The 18357-nt window shown below is 35.6% G+C and overlaps 2 protein-coding genes across 5 annotated transcripts in view; one reads left to right on the plus strand and one right to left on the minus strand.

The window, feature by feature from the left end:
- Positions 1-4486, plus strand: part of CENPU (centromere protein U) — a 23153-nt gene extending 18667 nt beyond the window's left edge. Inside the window, exons 11-12 of the mRNA XM_087724531.1 lie at positions 2349-2496; positions 3819-4486. Coding sequence (XP_087580657.1) covers positions 2349-2496; positions 3819-3941 — 271 coding nt within the window. The 3' untranslated portion in view covers positions 3942-4486. The remainder of the gene's footprint in view (positions 1-2348; positions 2497-3818) is intronic.
- PRIMPOL (primase and DNA directed polymerase) lies at positions 887-18348 on the minus strand. 4 transcript variants are annotated; one of them, XR_015697901.1, is made up of 16 exons: positions 18242-18348; positions 17029-17098; positions 14330-14514; positions 13567-13658; positions 12415-12553; positions 11863-12010; positions 11405-11683; positions 8703-8865; positions 8179-8276; positions 7730-7816; positions 7539-7647; positions 7003-7085; positions 6872-6918; positions 4674-5002; positions 4189-4331; positions 3950-4090 (listed from the first exon to the last, which is right to left on the minus strand). XR_015697901.1 is itself a non-coding variant. In XM_087724530.1 (15 exons), the coding sequence occupies exons 2-15, from the start codon at positions 17036-17038 to the stop codon at positions 2276-2278; spliced, it is 1785 nt and encodes a 594-aa protein (XP_087580656.1). In that variant the 5' UTR covers positions 17039-17098; positions 18242-18348; the 3' UTR covers positions 887-2275. The 4 variants fall into 4 exon arrangements, 1 of the variants encoding a protein (XP_087580656.1); XM_087724530.1 differs by lacking the exons at positions 3950-4090; positions 4189-4331 and adding an exon at positions 887-2291; XR_015697903.1 differs by lacking the exons at positions 13567-13658; positions 17029-17098; positions 18242-18348 and having other exon boundaries at positions 14330-14503.
- Positions 18349-18357: the final 9 nt, after the last annotated feature.

Genomic DNA, 18357 nt, shown 5'->3' on the forward strand with positions numbered 1-18357 from the left:
ATGCCTTCCCTCCCATACCCCTTATCCCAGCAGTCCTCAGGAAGGTAGTTACAGAGAGGGCTCAAGTCATCATGCTGGCCCCTTATTGGCCAGGAGACCCTGGTTTGCGGATCTGATACAACTTTCGGTTTCCCAGCCATGGAGGATTCCTCGGGAGATCGTCTTGTGCCAGGGGGTCCTGATTCACCCAAAGTCATACAAACCATTGAAGCCTCTAGGCGACCGTCAACCACTCGAATCTATAACTCCACCTGGACAGCCTTTGTCAGATGGTGCTCCCCATTGGCTATCTGTCCAGCCAAGGCTATGATTCCCAACGTCCTGGATTTCCTCCAGAAGGGACTGGATGGCAGTCTGTCACACAACACCTTATGCTGGCAAGTGGTGGCGTTGTCCTCCGTCCTGGGGGGGTGGGCTTGTCTTCCCTCTTCCACCATCCCCTGATCAAGCGCTTTCTGAAGGGGGCAACAAAAAATAATGCAGGCCCCCCCCCCCCGTCCATACATTTCCGACCTGGGATCTCCCTCTGGTCCTCAGGGCCTAGACGGGGGCTCCGTTTGAACCCCTTTGTACAGTCCATCTTAGGTTCTTGTCCCTTAAGGTGGCGTTTCTGGTGGCCGTTACATCTGCCAGGCGTATTTTGGAGCTACGGGTGTCGCTGACACCCTTCATCCATCATTATAGGTTGGACGCATTCGCCTCAGTGGACGCTGCCTTTGGACGTAGGGTCCTGCAGAGGGTGGCAGCTGACTCTCCCCTTGGGTATCCCTCCCTGCGACTAAGCTTGGGATGTCCCAGACGTAACCCCTCCCTCTCTTCCTCTGGAAAAAGAATGTTGTCTTATCTGAATGTGTCTTTTCAGGGGAAGAGAGGGAGGGGTTACAACCCGCCCTAATTTGAGTGGGGTGGACCGGGGGGGGGGCAGGAAGTTCCCGAGGTGTCTTGTATTTGATTACAGGTGCAGTTTTCCCCTTCAAGGAAACTGGGAGATAAAGGGAAAGGAAGGAGTATTTAAGAAGTTTCCCTCAGTCTTTGAACCAATCAGGCTTTGAGAATACCCATGCGTAACCCCTCCCTCTCTTCCCCTGAAAAGACACGTTCAGGTAAGACCAACGTTCTTTTTGCTCAAAATATATACTTAGAGCTCTAACTATGCTGCTCCAAATCAAATGCATCAGAGAACTGAAACTATACATTTATGAATAGGGTAAAGATTTTTTTCAAAACTAAAAGAGGAGCATTAACTAAATTCCAGATCCTTCCTCCAAATAGGTTTCAAACAGTATAGTTTCTCATTTGGCCATATTCATTCCTTTCCATTGCAATATTATTTCTAGATTTATTTCCATTATTTTGCAAGAATAAAATAATAACAATATCTAAGAAAATATTGATTTGCCTTATTAACCCACTTTTTGAAATAGATAACTTGTTGGCACCTGTTGACCTCAATCATTCCTGTTAGGTCTATGCAGCTTTTTGCACATTGACTATAGAAGCTATCAGATTGCTCATACTCAGATAATCATAATAATCTTCCTAAATGCATGTAGAAATGCAAACTTTTGCTGTGATTTTGGCTGGATGAAAAATGAAACTAAAGACTAATTTCATACAGCAGAGATACTGCTTGCAAGTATCTGTACCATAACATTGAAAACAAAAGATTGTAGTGAAATTAACACAAACATAATAATAGATCTCAGAGAAATAAATAAGGGCCGTGGTGGCTCATGTGATAAGGCGCTGGGCCTGCACACTGGTGAGGTCAGCAGCTTGGCGGTTTGATTCCCGTGAGTGAATAAACTGCAGAAGGGACAAGAAAGGAGCCTCCTCCGACGCCTACTGGTATTCAGGTGACCCGCGGGTAAAGATAGCACTGTGAAATTCTTTTCACAGAGGCAGGCAGCCACCTTGGTGATCCCTGCCTAACATGTGACATACACTAAATAAAGTTCAAATTCCAAACATACACCCTAACTATCTGAAATTGTACTGCTAAAATATGGTTATCACACACTGCAAAAGACCCAAAACCTCTGCCTGCCCCTTCCAATGTCACCAAGACTGTCCTATGTTCTTCAACCAATGAAGAAAAAAAGATGACTACCAAAGAGTTGCCACCCTGGCTTATGAAGCAGGTTTCCAATTAGATTTTATATTGATGCAGTAACAGTTGATGTCCTCCCTTATTTTTATCAGGTCTGAATCAAGAACTGATTATCCTCTTGCTGTGTGATTGTTTAGCTTATCACTCTTGTTCCTTTAGATTCAGTTATGTAAACAGTTTTCTGTAAAATAAAAGGAAATCTTATCAAAACATAATGCTCAACATTTATTTTTGCTAGAAATGAACCAGAACTGAAGAAACTAAATAAAGAACACAGTAAACTAAAAGAAAAAATATCCTGTCTCAAGAATGCAGTTCAGTTTATCAAAGATTTAAAGAGTCTTCAGCAAATGGATGAAAAGGAACATTCACAAGAAAAATTAGGAGTAAGTAACTTAGCATACTGGCTTAGCATACTGGAAGAATCATAGCTGTAGCTACTGCTGCTTATCCTTTAAATGCTAACCCCTCCATATTTGAGATAACGCAAATACACATAATTGTATAGTTCCTAGGAGATGCAGTTTTTTCAGACATTCAGGGTGTGCTGCAACAGAGAAACCTATTTGAGTGAAATAAGCATTGCCATGATTCTCCATCCCTGGCATCATTTTCAAATACATATAGTACTCCGCTTATGTCCATTTTTTTTACAGGCTATTCAAAGTTACAATAGCACAGGAAAAAATGGACTTAACAATTATTCTAGTTCTGGCTGTTGCAGTGCCCCCACAGGTGCCCAATTCATGCAGTGAGCCACTCACAAGATTGCCATTTGCAATTTACCCTGCAGGCTTCAGACAAGCAAAGCCAATGGAGATGTCAGCAGGATAGGTCACAAGTTACCCCAATTCTGTATTCTCCCAAGGAGAAGGGATCTCATACTCAGTAACACCCCTTGCCCATCTGCACTTCAGACCACAGCTCTTCCATAGCCTCACAGAGAGTCTTCCAGACAGAGTGTCTTCCAGCAGCCGGCCCACCATAGAGAGCACTCCTAGAGCAGCCAATGCTGGAAGACTCAGCCCCGAGTTTTGGAGTTTGGAAGTTCGGAGCGTGGCGGAGGTGCCTTGGGAGAGCTGCGCAAGGGCTTGGTGAGGCTGAGGGCAGAACAGGCGCTCGTGCAACCCCTCTCCAGCGGGGCAGAGCTCCATGCACTGAACTAGGGGGGATCCCGAATGTGCAGAGCTGGGGGGTGGGCAGAACGTGCGGGATGATACTTGTATTCACTTGAAACTAAGAATGCAACAAGCCTTGTAATGGCTCCAGAGTTTCCAGATTGAAGGATACTTCAACATTGAATTTTTAAGAAAACACATCTGAATAAAATATAGTCTTGCATATTTTAATAAAGCTTTCTTTTCAGGCATGCATGAAAGAACATGTCAGAGATGGCCCACAAACACAATTGGGATATGGGCAGAATATCAGCCTTCATCACAAAAACAGCATGGATATTAATCATAAACCCATATATCTTAACTGTCAGGACTATGGTTTGTTAACTACAAGAGCAGAGGAAATTAAAACAGTCTTGACTTGTGGCAACTGCCTGCACAAGTCCATGCTGTTTTCCTGGCATCCCTTTTGGAAGTGGTTTCTCCTCTTGCCCTCTTCTTCAGCTGAAAGAGAATGGCCCAAAATCAGCCAGCTTATTTTTCTTACAAATTTATAAACTATGTCTTGTTTTTCTCTTTCTGTTCCATAGTATGGCATTTCCAGCCTCCCTGCACTTCTGATGGAGTCACGAAGAATTTTAGGAGCAGAAAGTCACTTAAAAAATATCAACACAAAATTACAGGAAAGTTTGGAATTGCAAAAAACCAATTAAGTATTCATACTGTAAATTCTGTGTTATCAGATGTGCAATGTATTCAAATATAAAGTTGAAGTTGAAGTAGGAAAACTCTAAATAATCGCATTTTTTTCAGTGACCTAAACTCCATAAATTCCTTTTGGCATGCTTACTGGTATGACTGACTGAAAGAAAAAGAAAAATATTTTGTTTGACAAAGAAGAAATAATGAGGCAATAAAACAGACCATTGAATCATAAATATAGTATTTTAATATATTTACTTTGTGTGAGAGAGCAAGTGATCTTTAACTTATTCTTTCATGAAAGTAGTCTTTCCAACAGAAAAAATAATCTTGCTATTATTTAGTTGCAGTAATGTTTCTTCTGGCAAGGCACATGTAGCTGCATGTTGAGTACATATATGCTGCTTTTCAAGAAATAAGAAAGAATATGGTTGCTGAGAAATTAAAACTTAGAGCGCAGGCTTCTACTTGTCAGCTCTAAATATATAACATTACTATTTATGTACTTGCATTACTATTTACATATTTGGCAATTCAATAAAATCCTTTTCCTAAATCCCAAATGTTATCTTTCCTACACCTAGTTGCTTCTAAATTCTAGTTGTCTTTATTCTTCATCAACCACAGTAAACATACAAAATGTATCATATACATAGTGTCACAGTAATTTTAAAGAAATAATCAAATTAATTTTTTGCTGGGTTTTCAGTATTGACAAATGTATCTGATGATGTGATACTTACTTCATCCACAAGATTTTTGTAACTTTCCTTTCTTTTACTTCATAATTTCTTAAAACATCTGCTAGGAGCTCATCAGGTATTTCATCCACAGTACAGTTCCTCTGGGTATGAAAAATATCAGTAGCTTCAATTAGTTCCACATCTTCAGAAGCTTCCAAAAGGCAGGCGTCAAACTCATGATCCCATTCAACATTTGAACTTTTCTTGTTTAGCTTGCTATTTTCTTGCACCGAAGTAAAAGGCATGCTGTCCAATAAGCCTGTAGTATCAACTGTATTTGCTCTTTCTTCAGTGTTATTTTCACCTATTGTACCAACATATTCTTCATCCTTTAAAGAGCAAATGTCAAAATGTAGAGTTTTAGATTATACTTTTCTGGTGACATTGTCATATAGAATACCAATTACATATTGGCTAAAGCTACCCCCCCCCCGTCCCCCCCAAAGTTCTAGGCTTATCTAGCCCTGAACAACACAACACTGCTGTATTTAGGATTTGGATGGGTGGATAATAGTGGATTATATGAGAAGGAAGCATGCTGGCTGGGAAGTTCTGAAAAGTGAAATCCACACATCTTAAAGCTGCCAAGGTTGAAAAACACTGCTATAGATGAACTGTGATTATCTATGCAGTGTCCTACATATAATGAAAAGAGAGAAGGGGAATTTAGCTTTTAGCCACTGTATATTTTATTATTATTTTCACCTGGAGTGCCCAGCTGCCCTTTTTTGGCTTGTATTAACTGGTTTTGTTCCCATAGGGATATGCTGAAAAAAATGATAGCCTTATCAAAACAAGTGGGAGGAACATGTTGATTAACAGAATAACCCCCATCCATTGTAAAAAAAGAAACTCTTAAGTAATGCTATTTTGTTGTAGAAAACAAACTGTTTATATTTATTGTTTTTGATACACAGTTATTGTTAGAACTAGGTCGTTTCCATAACAATCTTGTTCTGCACAGAACATTTTTTTAGACATAAAGAACTCTATTAAAGATGCTTTAAGCTAACAGAATATAGAGGGACAACGCCAGTTTAAAAAAGTTAAATGCAGTCTTCCCTATGTCTCAGTTCGGACAGAAATATTTTATTCAACTATTCTTATTCCAGGTTACTGATATTATTTCCTTTATCCTGCTCTAATGGAGGGAACAAAGCTACCATATTTTCGGAGTATAAGACGCACCAAAATTTTGAAGAGGCAAGTTTTAAAAAAAGTTTTTGCACTCTGCAGATGTCCCAAAAACAGCCCGTTTTCATGAAAACGGGCCTGTTTTTTTAATCAAAAAAAGGGCATGAATAGGCTTTAGGAGGCTTGTACAATGTTCCTGGGGGCTGGGGGGGGGCAAAATTGAGCAAAAAAATGGCCCATTTTTCGTTCATTTCTCCCCTCCCCAGGATCACTCTGGAAGCCTTCTAAAGGCTCTGCACAGCCATTTTGGTGAAGGGGGCAGGGTTTGGGGAGGCAAAAAATGCTGTATTCAGTGTATAAGATGTACCCAGATTTTCAGCCTCTTTTTTGAGGGAAAAAGTGTGTCTTATACTACGAAAAATACAATATTTTTAATTGCACACTTTACAAATTGTATAGATTCATGCTGAACTTCACCCATTTACAGTTTTGCAGAACTATTCCTGGAAATCAAATCACTTCAAAGCTTCTAAAGCAGGGCTGTCAAACTCCTGGCCTATGCACCACTTGCGTCAGGCGCTGGGCATTACCGGTTTAGCGAAGGGGAAAGTCCCGATACATCACGTGACATAAGTTTGACACCCTTGTTCTAAAGCAGTGGTTCTCAACTTTCCCAATGCCACAACACTTTAATACAGTTCCTCATGTTGTGGTGACCCCCAACCATAAAATTGGTTTCTCGGTTCCTAAGACCATTGAAAATATGTGTTTTCCGATGGTCTTAGGCGACCCCTGTGAAAGGGTCGTTTGACCCCCAAAGGGGTTCCAACCCACAGGTTGAGAACCACTGTTCTAAAGGAAAGCTTCCAAATATAACTTTATAACTACAAAATACATTTACTGAAACTTTATGATAATTAAGTTACTTATAAGGTAAACAAAGATAACAAGATATACTGGTACTTGTAATTCTGTTAATTTATTAATTAATTCCTATTTCATAATTATCTATTCAGTTAAACATGTCTTATGCTGAATTTCAGTATTAAAAGAGAAAAACATACCTCTTTGAAAAGGAAGGGCAAGCATACTTCGACTGGTAGTGGAAAACCTATGTCATAAATACAAGTGAAATTATATTAGCAATTTATTTAAAATAAACAATGATAATGGGATAATTACAGAATGTACTCACATTCTGACTTGAAGTTTTCAGCTCTGCAAATAGGATCATGACATTTCTGATACCAATTTTCATTTTTCAAATCTATTATAATCCTTAAAATATAAATGGGATTTTAGAATTACAAAGTTTGTTCTGTAATAAATAAGAATGTTATTATTTGATGTCTGTATACCAGGAAATTAATTCCCTCCTTTTCTGTTACTGTTAAGAAAAAATAGTGCGATCATAGATATAAGATTAAGCACTAGTGAATAAAATTTGATTTACTGTTCATACTGAACCTCTGCATGCATGCATACACATGTATATGAACATACAGAAGCATCCATATATTGGATTTAGAAAGTTCATATACTTACCATATACTGATGCTGACTAAAATGATTACCAAACCTTTATTCCCTGTATTCTAACATATCAAATTTTGCTATACCCTTTTTTTACAAATTCTAAACATAATTACAAAAGCCTATATGCCATGAAATAAATATAATTTAGATTCCAAAGCATTAAGTAGATATTAAGAGTAACAAGAGTGAACCTACATTATATTATTACTTTTGTGAGCTCTGCCAATATTTCTGCACCATCGATAGTTGAAGATGTCATATACAATAAGCTGTTCAAGTGAAAAGTAATTCCATCTTCTTATCCCTGAAAAAAAAGATAGTCTATTTCTTGAAAACAATATAAGTATCTTTAGAAAACATATTTCTCCTGGGTAATTTTTTTTTACCTCCTTGAACATTATCTTTCTTGATTAAAGTGCGAACAAAATCATCAATTTCTGGGTAAGGTGAACAATGGCATCCTTCTATTGGAGCTGTAAAAGAATAAAATTACATCTTTATTCTTACCAATAAAATTAAAAAAATCATAGTAAGAACCAGCTAGGATTCATAAGTAATTTGTAAGCTTTTCATAATTATTGTCAATATTACGGAGGCAAGAACCTTACTCTTGCTCAGAAGCAAAACACATTTTGAAATCTGCAATATTGTTTCGCAATTACCTTACAGAAAGTTAATACATATTTTACAGCACAGGATTTTTTGTTGAAAGTGCACTCCTGATGCACAGAATTAAGTTTGAAAATTACATTTATTTACATATTGTGAAATACTGATGTCAGTGCCATACATTTATTACTAGAACCAACATTTCAATTTAATCTAATGGAAATACCCAGACAGCTCCTTGATAGTTTGTCTTCAAAATGTAGGGATGGTTCTCTTGCATGTTCTTGGTTGTCACAGGTCAAAATTTTTAAGCAGTCTGAAAATCTGATGGAAAACAAGAATTATAAGAATATTTTTTTCCAATTATACTTCTCTATTCATGTATCCTTTTCATTCCATCATTGCCCATTAGAAAATGTTATTTTTAGTTTGCAAGGTATTCTAAGAGTGTTTTCACTGTGATATATATACTACGTATAAAATGACAGAAGTTGACTTAAAGAAATTTCAAGATGCAGACTTGAAACAGAAGAGACAGGACAATGATTTCCTTCTATGACAGAGCTGTTTATCTTCAAGGATCCAAATCTGAGAAAACTCAACTCCTCACACTAGTAACTCTTAGCATGCTTAAACTCGAGTATGATTCTGTGTAACATAGTCGCCTCAAGCATTCCCAGACAGAAAATCTCTTGCTGCTACAAATAAACATCTTCAATAATTAAAAAGGCAATACTTTGAAATTACTACCTTACATTGCAGATCAAGGAGGACAAAAAATACTGTTCATCTATGCAAGAATTATTTACAGATTTAAGAACAAACTTGTTATCTTCTGCAATATTCAAAATGACAGTGTGTCCTGCTTTTGATGACATGTATAATCGAAAATTTCTATTTTTTGTATAAACTCCTAAGGAAAGATAAATATAGAAAAGTATGAGGGTTTTAATCCATGAATACAAAACATTTCAACAACCATTTTTAAGACTATGGATTTTGGTCTGCATAAGAATGTTTAACCCTACTGAATTAAGTCTTCAGTTTATCATGCATTCCTTTAAATACAAAAAGAACATAGAAAATAAGACAAATTATACATGTGTATGTGTTCAAAAGTTAAATTAGAATCGTCATTTTAAACTAGAATTATCATTTTTTTAAAGAAATACGGATTCCAAAGATTCTCCTTCATGTGGCATAGTTTCTTAAAGAAACTATTTTTCGGAAACAAGTTGGCTAAAAAAACCATTACTTCGAAAGATTGTTTTTTATTTAAATGAATGCTTTTCAAATACCCCGAATTTGGTAAAAGTGGTTTTTCTTTGGGTCACAATACACAAGCCCATTAAAATGGTTTCCTAGAGCAAATGCTGCCTTGAGTTATTTGTAAAAATAATAAAGTTGGGATGCTAAACAAACAAATAAATAAATAATTAAGCTTAGGTCAAACAGTCAAGGCAACATGTTAATTGAAGAAGATTAGAGTTTTTCTCATTAGCAATTCATAATTCATTCTTGATGCGGTATCTGGGGAGGCTATGGTGCCATTTTGAAGTAGGATTTTCCACACCTGCCTTCATAAAGAACACAAAACTCTTTGCCAGGCACAGAAGAACAAATCCACACATGAAGGTTCAATGAAGCAGATTTATTGCTAAAAGTCTATGTACATGAATCTTATTAATGGTTAGCACCTAGTTAAGAGTCAGATATGGGTAAGCAGTGCTCAAGTTGGAATTGGACATAGTTTCCTTGCGACTTTGTAGAGTTTCCAGATTGATCCCTCTTTTCTCTGTGCTCCCTTCCCCAGTCTTCTATCTACATTGTTAGAATACTTCATTAGCCAAGTGTGATTGGACACAAAAGAAATTTGTCTCTAATGCACAAACTCTTATACAAACAACAAAGTAAGATAATTCGCCTGAACTGGCAGGAAAACAATGCTTTAAAAAGTGGGGGGGGGGGAGGAAAGCTTCCCACAATCACGTAGCTCACAGCTGATCCACATAATCATGGGAAGCTTGCCACCCCACTTTTTAAAGCATTTTTTTCCTGCCAGTTCGGGCGAATAGGCAGGAAAAAAAATGCTTTAAAAAGTGGAAAAAAAATTGACATGCCCACCCAGTCACATGACCACTACCACCACCAAGCCATGCCCACAGAACCAGTGGGCAAAAAAAAACAGATTTCACCACTGATGTAAATCATGTGACCATAGGAATGCTGCAATGGTCATAAGTGAAAAATGGTCATAAGTCACTTTTTTCAGTGCCATTATAACTTTGAACGGTCACTAAGTGATGTACCGGTAAGTTGAGCAGTACAAATGACAGATTAAATAATTCCTCTGTAAAACTGTATCAGCAGTTCCTTGGGCAGACTGAACTTTCTCTTTTTGCCGGACCCCAAAAATACTTGTGGATAATGAAGGAAAAGATTTGGGAAACACTGATTTAAACAAATCAAGTTATTTTGACTCGATTTAACATTTATTCTGAATTTTGAACTTTTCAAGTTTTTATGTGCTCTTCAGTCTGAATGTGTAGGGAAAATATTTTAGACAACATGGTAGACACTGATATTACTTTTCTTCTGAAATCTCTAATAAATGTTCAGAAATGGAAATGCAGCAAATACAAATTTATTGGTGATTGTATAATTCTAAAGTTCTATTCTAAAATTAATTAGTGCTCTGCAACCAAGATTATATTACACATGCAAAAATTAATTCTTAAAAAAAATTATATCAAAAATGATGTAATTGCCTATAATTTTTCTGTATTTGTAGTTGCATATAATTGTACGAATGAAGCCCTACAGATATTCTTCCTATTGCACATTATAAGATTCAGTATCATACATTGGGAAGAAATTGGGTCAGGCCTACACTGCAGCATCAGATATCATGTAACATTCAAATTTGTGCTAGAATTTTGAAACAGAAGTATACTGAAAAAATTAGTTAAACAATATACGAATATTCCCTGTGTGCATAACCAATTCTACATAGACCAAGAGAGAAAAATACAAAATACTAGATTCGGACTTTCAGATAGATACTGTAAATTTGCTAGCTATTTTCCTGGGAATGTCATATTTGAAAATAGTAGAACACACAACAGAACACAAGCCAATCGTGTTCTTAACTAATCAACACCTGACTGCTGTTCAATTCATATATATATTTGCAATAACTGTTCATAACTTTTTTAGATCTTAAAATGTCATCAGGCACATTGACGTTTCATAGTTAAGAACATACCCATTAATCGTTTTACACCATGAAAATGCTTTGTCCCAATATGCTAATTCTGTAGTAAACACTACACAAGCCATGAATTAACTGTTTTCAAAGCTGCATGTCTCACGGGAAGAAATATTTGCAATCTTAAACAATCCTGGCATGCTACGCAAACCCTAGACAGTATAATATTTAGGTTTATATTTACCAAGATCCACAAACAGTTGCTTTTCTCCTTGTTTACCATTCACTATTAAAAAAGAAAGATCTGAGTTTTCTTCTGAAGTTACTTTTTCTGATATTTTGTAAGAGTTCAGTTTCACGTTTTGACATGCATCTTTGATTAAACTGTTGGTTTCAAAACATGTAGGCAAACCAACGGTAGTTTTATAACATCGACCAACAGAGTTGATGTTTTGGGGGTCCATTGCATCTTTATTCTTAGTTAAAAGAATAGCAGGTTGCAAAATTGTTCTTAAAAAGTTACCTTTAAGATAATCAGAATAGAGAAAAACAGTATATAAACATTTGGAAAATCACCATAAAAACCTGTAATTTTGTCTTGCAAAGTGTTTAAAATCACAATATTTGTTATACAAACTGAACGGTATAAAGTTTATAAAAGCAAATGAATTAGAACATGCATTTGAAATATGAAATATTTACCTATGTGGATATTATTCTTAAATGCAGCATTTTCAAGTAGAAATATTAAATGGCAGCTATATTTTTCTTCAGTGCTGGAATCCAATTTCAAAATATTCTCAGCAGAGCATTTTATTTTATAGTATTCATCTAGTTTTCTACCTATAAACTAAAAAAAAACCCAATCACAATGCCCCTTTTCATTTAATATTTATGTATGTTCATATGTAAAGGCAGACAATCAAAACAAATAGTTCCATATACTAGCAGCAATCCACAACATTCTTATGGTTTTGAGAGCTTTTTCAAAAAAATATTGGCCTCTGAGAACCACTCAGAATGTACATTAACAATTTTAATTTTCATATATAAAAAATTATGATACATTGTAAGTTAAATAATTCTTATCATATATCTTCCCCAAACAAATAATATTTTCTAAAATTGTAATGAAATTCATTTTCAGGTTTAAACTTGAATTTATAGAAAGCTTTACAGCTTCTATTGGCTATTAATTCTGACAATCTATTATTACAATTAATTTGTAATTGCAATTCTCCTTTAAAAAAATACCTTAATTAGATCTTCTACCATCTGATTTGCGTTGGCTCCCTGATTTGTTGGTTTGTAGAATTCCAAATCAAAGTAAAGCTTGCAAACAGCTGTTTCTGGGATGATTTCATAGCAGTGTTTCAGTTTTGTTTCATGTTTGCTACGTTGAAATTCAGAAATATTATCATCATAATTAGGTAAACTATTTCTTCCCTGTATAGTACCGTTGACTAAAGATTCCCTGTCTACAAATATCAGCAATTTTAACTAATGCAGATAAATGGTGAAGGATGTGAGAGCTGCCATTCAGTAACTCAATAGTAACAACTGGAAGGTCTTGGGTTCCTCAGCCAACTTTGACTAAAACATAGTAGAGCTCTGTGATCTATAGAACCATCACAATACTAATCAGGGCATTGTATTAATGTTGCAGAAATGCTATATAAGATATTTATACAATATTTTACAATCTTCCTTTTTTTTGTTTGTTTCTGACCTGACAATTATGGAAAACCACAATATTTCGGGAAGGAATGCCAAATGTCAGCTGCATATTTAGGGGGACCTTCATGAGTCACCATGTGAAGAACATATAATCTCTAGCTATTCATATTAAGCCTCAAATATCCCCAGGGCCTTTCAAAAACTGTCAAATGAGACAGGGAAAATCATGAACTGTATTTACTTAATTTAAATGTATTTTTATCCTGGCTTTGTTGACTTGTTAGTCTATTTCATGCATTTCTCATTTTTAAAGGACCACCTTAAAATCATAAAATCACAAGTGTCCCAAGCATAAGGTACTATCTAAGCCAAAATGTTTGTGAGTGAATATTTAAAAGGTATCTATATTATCTATTATTCCGACAACAGAATGATCCCAGTACTATTTAAATATTTTAAGAAGCTGCTTAGAGACTTTAATGTAAGGTTGGATGTTCAGCATCATAGCAAAGAGCTAGCATCACTGTAAAGAGATAGCTATTCTGAATTTAAGCTTTATTTTTTTTAAAAATCTGATAAAATTCATTATGTCTCATAATAATGGGAAAAATAAACACACAAATATTAAAGGCTGCAATTCTACACAAATTTTGGAATAAGCTTTGCTAGACAGAATTTGCATCAATGTAGGCTATAGAATTATTTTGTTCCCAATCTTCAGGTACATACCGGTAGTAGAACCAAAGTTCTGTATAAGTTGTCACAAGATAGAGCCGCTGATTATTTCCATCACACTTTTCCAAAGCAAATACATGAACATCCTTTTGAAATAACATCAATGACATACATAACTACATATGCTTTTCTGAAAGTCATAGCTAGTTATTAATTTAGTTCTGTTGTCATATTTTGTCTGTAACATGCTATGTTTGACAATAAAAGAAAGTCACATGAAAACAATCCTTTAAATCCTTTAAATATATATTTCTATTTTTATTATTTGCTATGTATTATTATATCTAAATCCTGCAATATATTAAGTCTGCTTATTATATGAATGGCCCTGCTTCTTCCAAATAATTGTAATAATCTAAAAATTTCCTTAAGTATAAATCTCTTATTTTTTAATGATGCTGATTCGACCATAATTCTGTAAGCAACATTCAGCCATTTTTATTAAAGGTACTTATTTAGTTGTTATTGACCATTTCTGACTTCTTTCAAAAGAAACAGAAGCAAGCTGGCTTTGTGCATTTTAATTTTCAGTTTCTTCACTATGTAATTAAAATGTGGCTGTTTCCTAAGCTTATTAGCTTATGTTTTAAATATCCAAGGATTTGTAGAGTAAATCAGACTAAACCTGTTTTTTGAATATGGAGCATTTCATAACTAAAATTCAGTAATAATAAATTAATTTCTGAATTATCAAAATCCTATAACAGTTGTTAACATTCAATTGTCAGAAATGCTGCCCTATTCATTACTACTGTACCTCTTTACAAGTCTTGGCAAAATTAAATGCATGAGTTTGCCGATAGAATAGCTTCCAAACTGAAGGTGGTTGCAATGGATTGGACAGTTTGGGCTTGTAACTGGAGCAGAGACGCCTCCGCTTATAGCAAGATGTTAGTTCCTCAACATTCTTCAGTTTTTCTTCCCACTTTCTCTTGGTTGATCCTGAAGCAATTAACAGTAAACACTTAAGACCTTTCCAGAAAAAAATCCCAATTCAATCCAATAGTAACATTATGTTTATCAAAATGTTTGAAATTAGAAAGTTTTATAAACATATTATAGAATGTAGTACAGGATGTGGAAGAAAGATGTTTATTTTCCTAAATATCTGTATTTATGTTGGCTGTTACAGCAAGTTGGGGATCTTCCTGCAGTCTGGCAGAATCCCTATGTAAGACAAAGATCTTTTGGTGTTGGTATTGGCTAACATCAACTTTTATCCATGTGAAGCTGGGTCAGATATTGGTCATGGCCTCCATGGTAACCATGAGCTTCTCCCATATAATCCTAGACCAGACATGTTAGGCTGGGATCCACTTCTCCAGATTTAGGAAGCCACATGTTGGATTTGCTTTAGATATTTAGTAGTCTGGATATGGAAGTTATTTCTATCACCCTTTGTCAAATCTCTTCCTAGTGCAAATAAGATTAATCTCTCTATATGGGATGATTAAACCAATAGACATGGTCTGCCACATTTTATGAATCAAAATAGACTCCAGTGGGTGTTTAAGGTAGTTTTCCACTGATAAGTAGTGTTATATTGAGTATCTGATTAGTTACTGAAGCTGTCCTCTCTCTGTTAAGGTGATCTATTAATGTGCTCTCTGTCTATTTCTGGCTACTTATAGATTGGATCCTCCTGACTTTGAGAATCAGAAGTGTGTGATGATCTGGATCCAACCTGTCTTCAGGAGAGAGTGATGCTGAAAGCCTTTTGGTCCTGGCAGCTAGCATCCTGTCTTCTATTTTCTCCTAGGAAAGTTACAGCCCATTTCAAGAGCATAATAAAGAAAGTTGATTATTAGAACCATTTTCACTCAGGATGTAAGCTTGGACATAGAATGCAACAATATTGGCCATTCTTATGAACTTCTTTAGAAGCTGGATGAGGGTGGCATATCCCTTCTGGTTCTTTTAGATCTTTTGGTGGCCTTCTATAACATTTAGACTGGCATCTTTCTGGAGCATTTGAAAAGATTGGTGATTAAAAGCACTATCCTATGCTCTACTGTTTCTTTAGTGTGTAATCCATTTGGTCAGTGGAGAGATTAGCCTGGTAGTTACTCCCACGTGAAATCTTCTTTTACCTGGTTTTTGACATTTACATCAAACTGATAGAACATTCATCTGTACCAAGTATGATATTATCAGCAAGTATATAGTGTAACCCTGGGACATCCAAGAGATCTGTTAATGGCTTCTTCTGGCATCTGAGAGTAAATATTAGAGGCCGAAAGGGACAAAACAATCCTAACCCTGTTCAGAACAGAGTTACTGTTTGTACATTAAGGAGTTCTGTCAGCCCCAGTTTGGTCTCTCAATGAGGTGCAATATCCCTAAGAGAACAGGTATTGCAGGATAAACAGGTGGAGAAGGTGGCAGCAGCTCTGATTGTTGTGCCTGTTGCAGGACTGCTTAGACTGGGAAGACCATGTAATGGTATTTCCTGCTGATCCCTACAATGTATTCAAAAAGTAGCTATATTTGAAGACCACTTAAAAGTTGCAACTAGTCCAGAATGCAATGGTCCAAATGCTGGCTGACATATGTTGGAAACATTATTACATTTTGATCTGACAATGTTCACTTCTTGCTGCAATTATAAAAAGATGGATAGCTTTATACAACATTAACAGAGCCAAGCATGATTTGACCTGTCATATATGCAGGTGTCAGGAAATGCAGTTACTTATTTGTTGCAGTAAGGGCAATGAGGCATACAAGCACTATTATTCAGTGAGTACATTTGCATTACCGATAGTTTACCCAGGGAAATTACACTGATCCCCTTGTAAACCATTAAAAGCTAAATTATTCTGAGTGCCTTTGAAAGTTGAGATGCTATTGATGTGTTATGAATGGAACTTTGTTGCCATTGTCTTTGATTTTCTACTACAGTATATATGTTTTAGGATATTATTCTCATAACTAAACTGCCTAAGTGCAAACTCTTTTAATAGTGGCAGGTATAAATCTAATAAATAAATAGTCACCATATGTAACTAATAGCACATTCCTTTGACTACTTTTTGCAACCATTTTGTACCCAAGTATTGAAATCTGATTACAAATAAGGAAAAGCCAACTGGAAAGAAAAACCACTCTATGCTGGTGTATAATCATTCCATTAATTTAGCATCAAGATTCCCAAAGTACATTCTTGATGTATATGTAAAAACATATTACAAATGTTATTTCACTTATGGAAAGAATTAGAATGCAGTAAAAATGTGGAAATGAAATTGAAGGGGAGAAAGAGATAGGTTGTTGTTTTTTTAGGTTCCAGTTAACAACTTTTTTTTTCTTAAGCAGATTTTAATAGTATATGAAACAGGAGCGTGAAACACACAACAGAAATCAAAACTTAATTGCAAGTCTTTTTACTACTTAGCAAATATTTATTGTGAGCAAATACATTATAAACATAATTAGGTTTTCAAACAATGAACTTACCAATATTCATGACAGTTTCTTTGGATAGTAATCAATAGCATTCAATCTTTAGTTTTCATAAGAAAAATATCTGTAGGAAAACACATAAAATACTAGATTATTATGCTGTTACAGCCAGCCTGTTATTGAATTTTTACCAATAGAAACTTGTTACCCTTAATGCATTTTTTCAAGTTAATGATGAAGTGAGGCTAGATTATGTTCACATGTTCAGTAATTCATACAATAGTCTATTAGTCTAATAGAGAAAGAAAAGTACTATATATGTCCAAAATTTTGCTAGCTTTTGTTTACTACACTGCAAGTTAACTTAACTTTTTTTTCTTCTATTTAATTGTGTCCGATTCTTGGAGAGGTTTCTGGATAAGTTCCTGCAGTTTTTTTTGACAAGGTATTTCTGAAATGGTTTGTCATTGCTTCCTTCCTAGGGCCAAGAGAAAGTCACTGGCCCAAAGTCATGCAGCCAACTTTAGGTTGGAACTGAGACTAGAACTCATAGTCTCCCAGTTTCTAGCCTAATGTCTTAATCACTATACCAAACTGGTTTTCTTCCAACTTACTTTTATGTGTCTCAAAATGGCATTAGATTGAAGTTTAATAAAATGCATATTTAATCAACCAGTGAAACATTCTACAACTCATTAAAATTTGTTATTCTAGTACCAATATTGTTATATTGATTATAACAAATCTTTCAAACTCAATCAATTTTCATTATGTAGCTAATTTTTGCACTTTGTTGCTTGTTTACATGTCACAAACAACTATTGGCTATGATTCTTTTGGAAATATACATTTATACATCAATGATGGAAAAATAATTTGATTCAAGATTTACAGTCTTGGATTGCCAATATGTGTTCCAGTGGTTATCAATCTGTGGTCCGCAGGCCACTGGGGGGGGGCTGCAATGTCATCACAGGGGATCTGAGAAAGCTTGAAGAAATGTTATGATTTAAATCTCAAGTTAAATCTCTTGTTGGTCTGTGGTCATAGTTCTTGGCCTCAAAAGGGGTACATGATGAAAAAAAGATTGAGAACCACTGCCTTATTCTGTAATGAATGTGTTTGTGCGTGCACACAGACCACAGAAACATGATCCTGGGCTAGAAACTGAGAGGGGCAGAAATAGCATGAATTTCAGCGAGTTTAAGAAACGAGGACGGGTGCACTACTTCATCAATGGATATGTAAAATAAAAAGAAAATCCAACCTTTCACTCTCCCCAGTGAGCTTGTAAAGAAAAAGCCCATTGTTTTTCTAGTCCACAGGTTCAGCACTGAAGGCCCTTCAGGAGACAGGCAACCCAGAGAAATAACTGTGGAGGAC

Source organism: Thamnophis sirtalis, unplaced genomic scaffold, assembly GCF_051295495.1.
Source record: "Thamnophis sirtalis isolate CommonGarterSnake01/CBP01778 unplaced genomic scaffold, rThaSir2_p1.2 scaffold_10, whole genome shotgun sequence".
Lineage (NCBI taxonomy): Eukaryota > Metazoa > Chordata > Lepidosauria > Squamata > Natricidae > Thamnophis > Thamnophis sirtalis.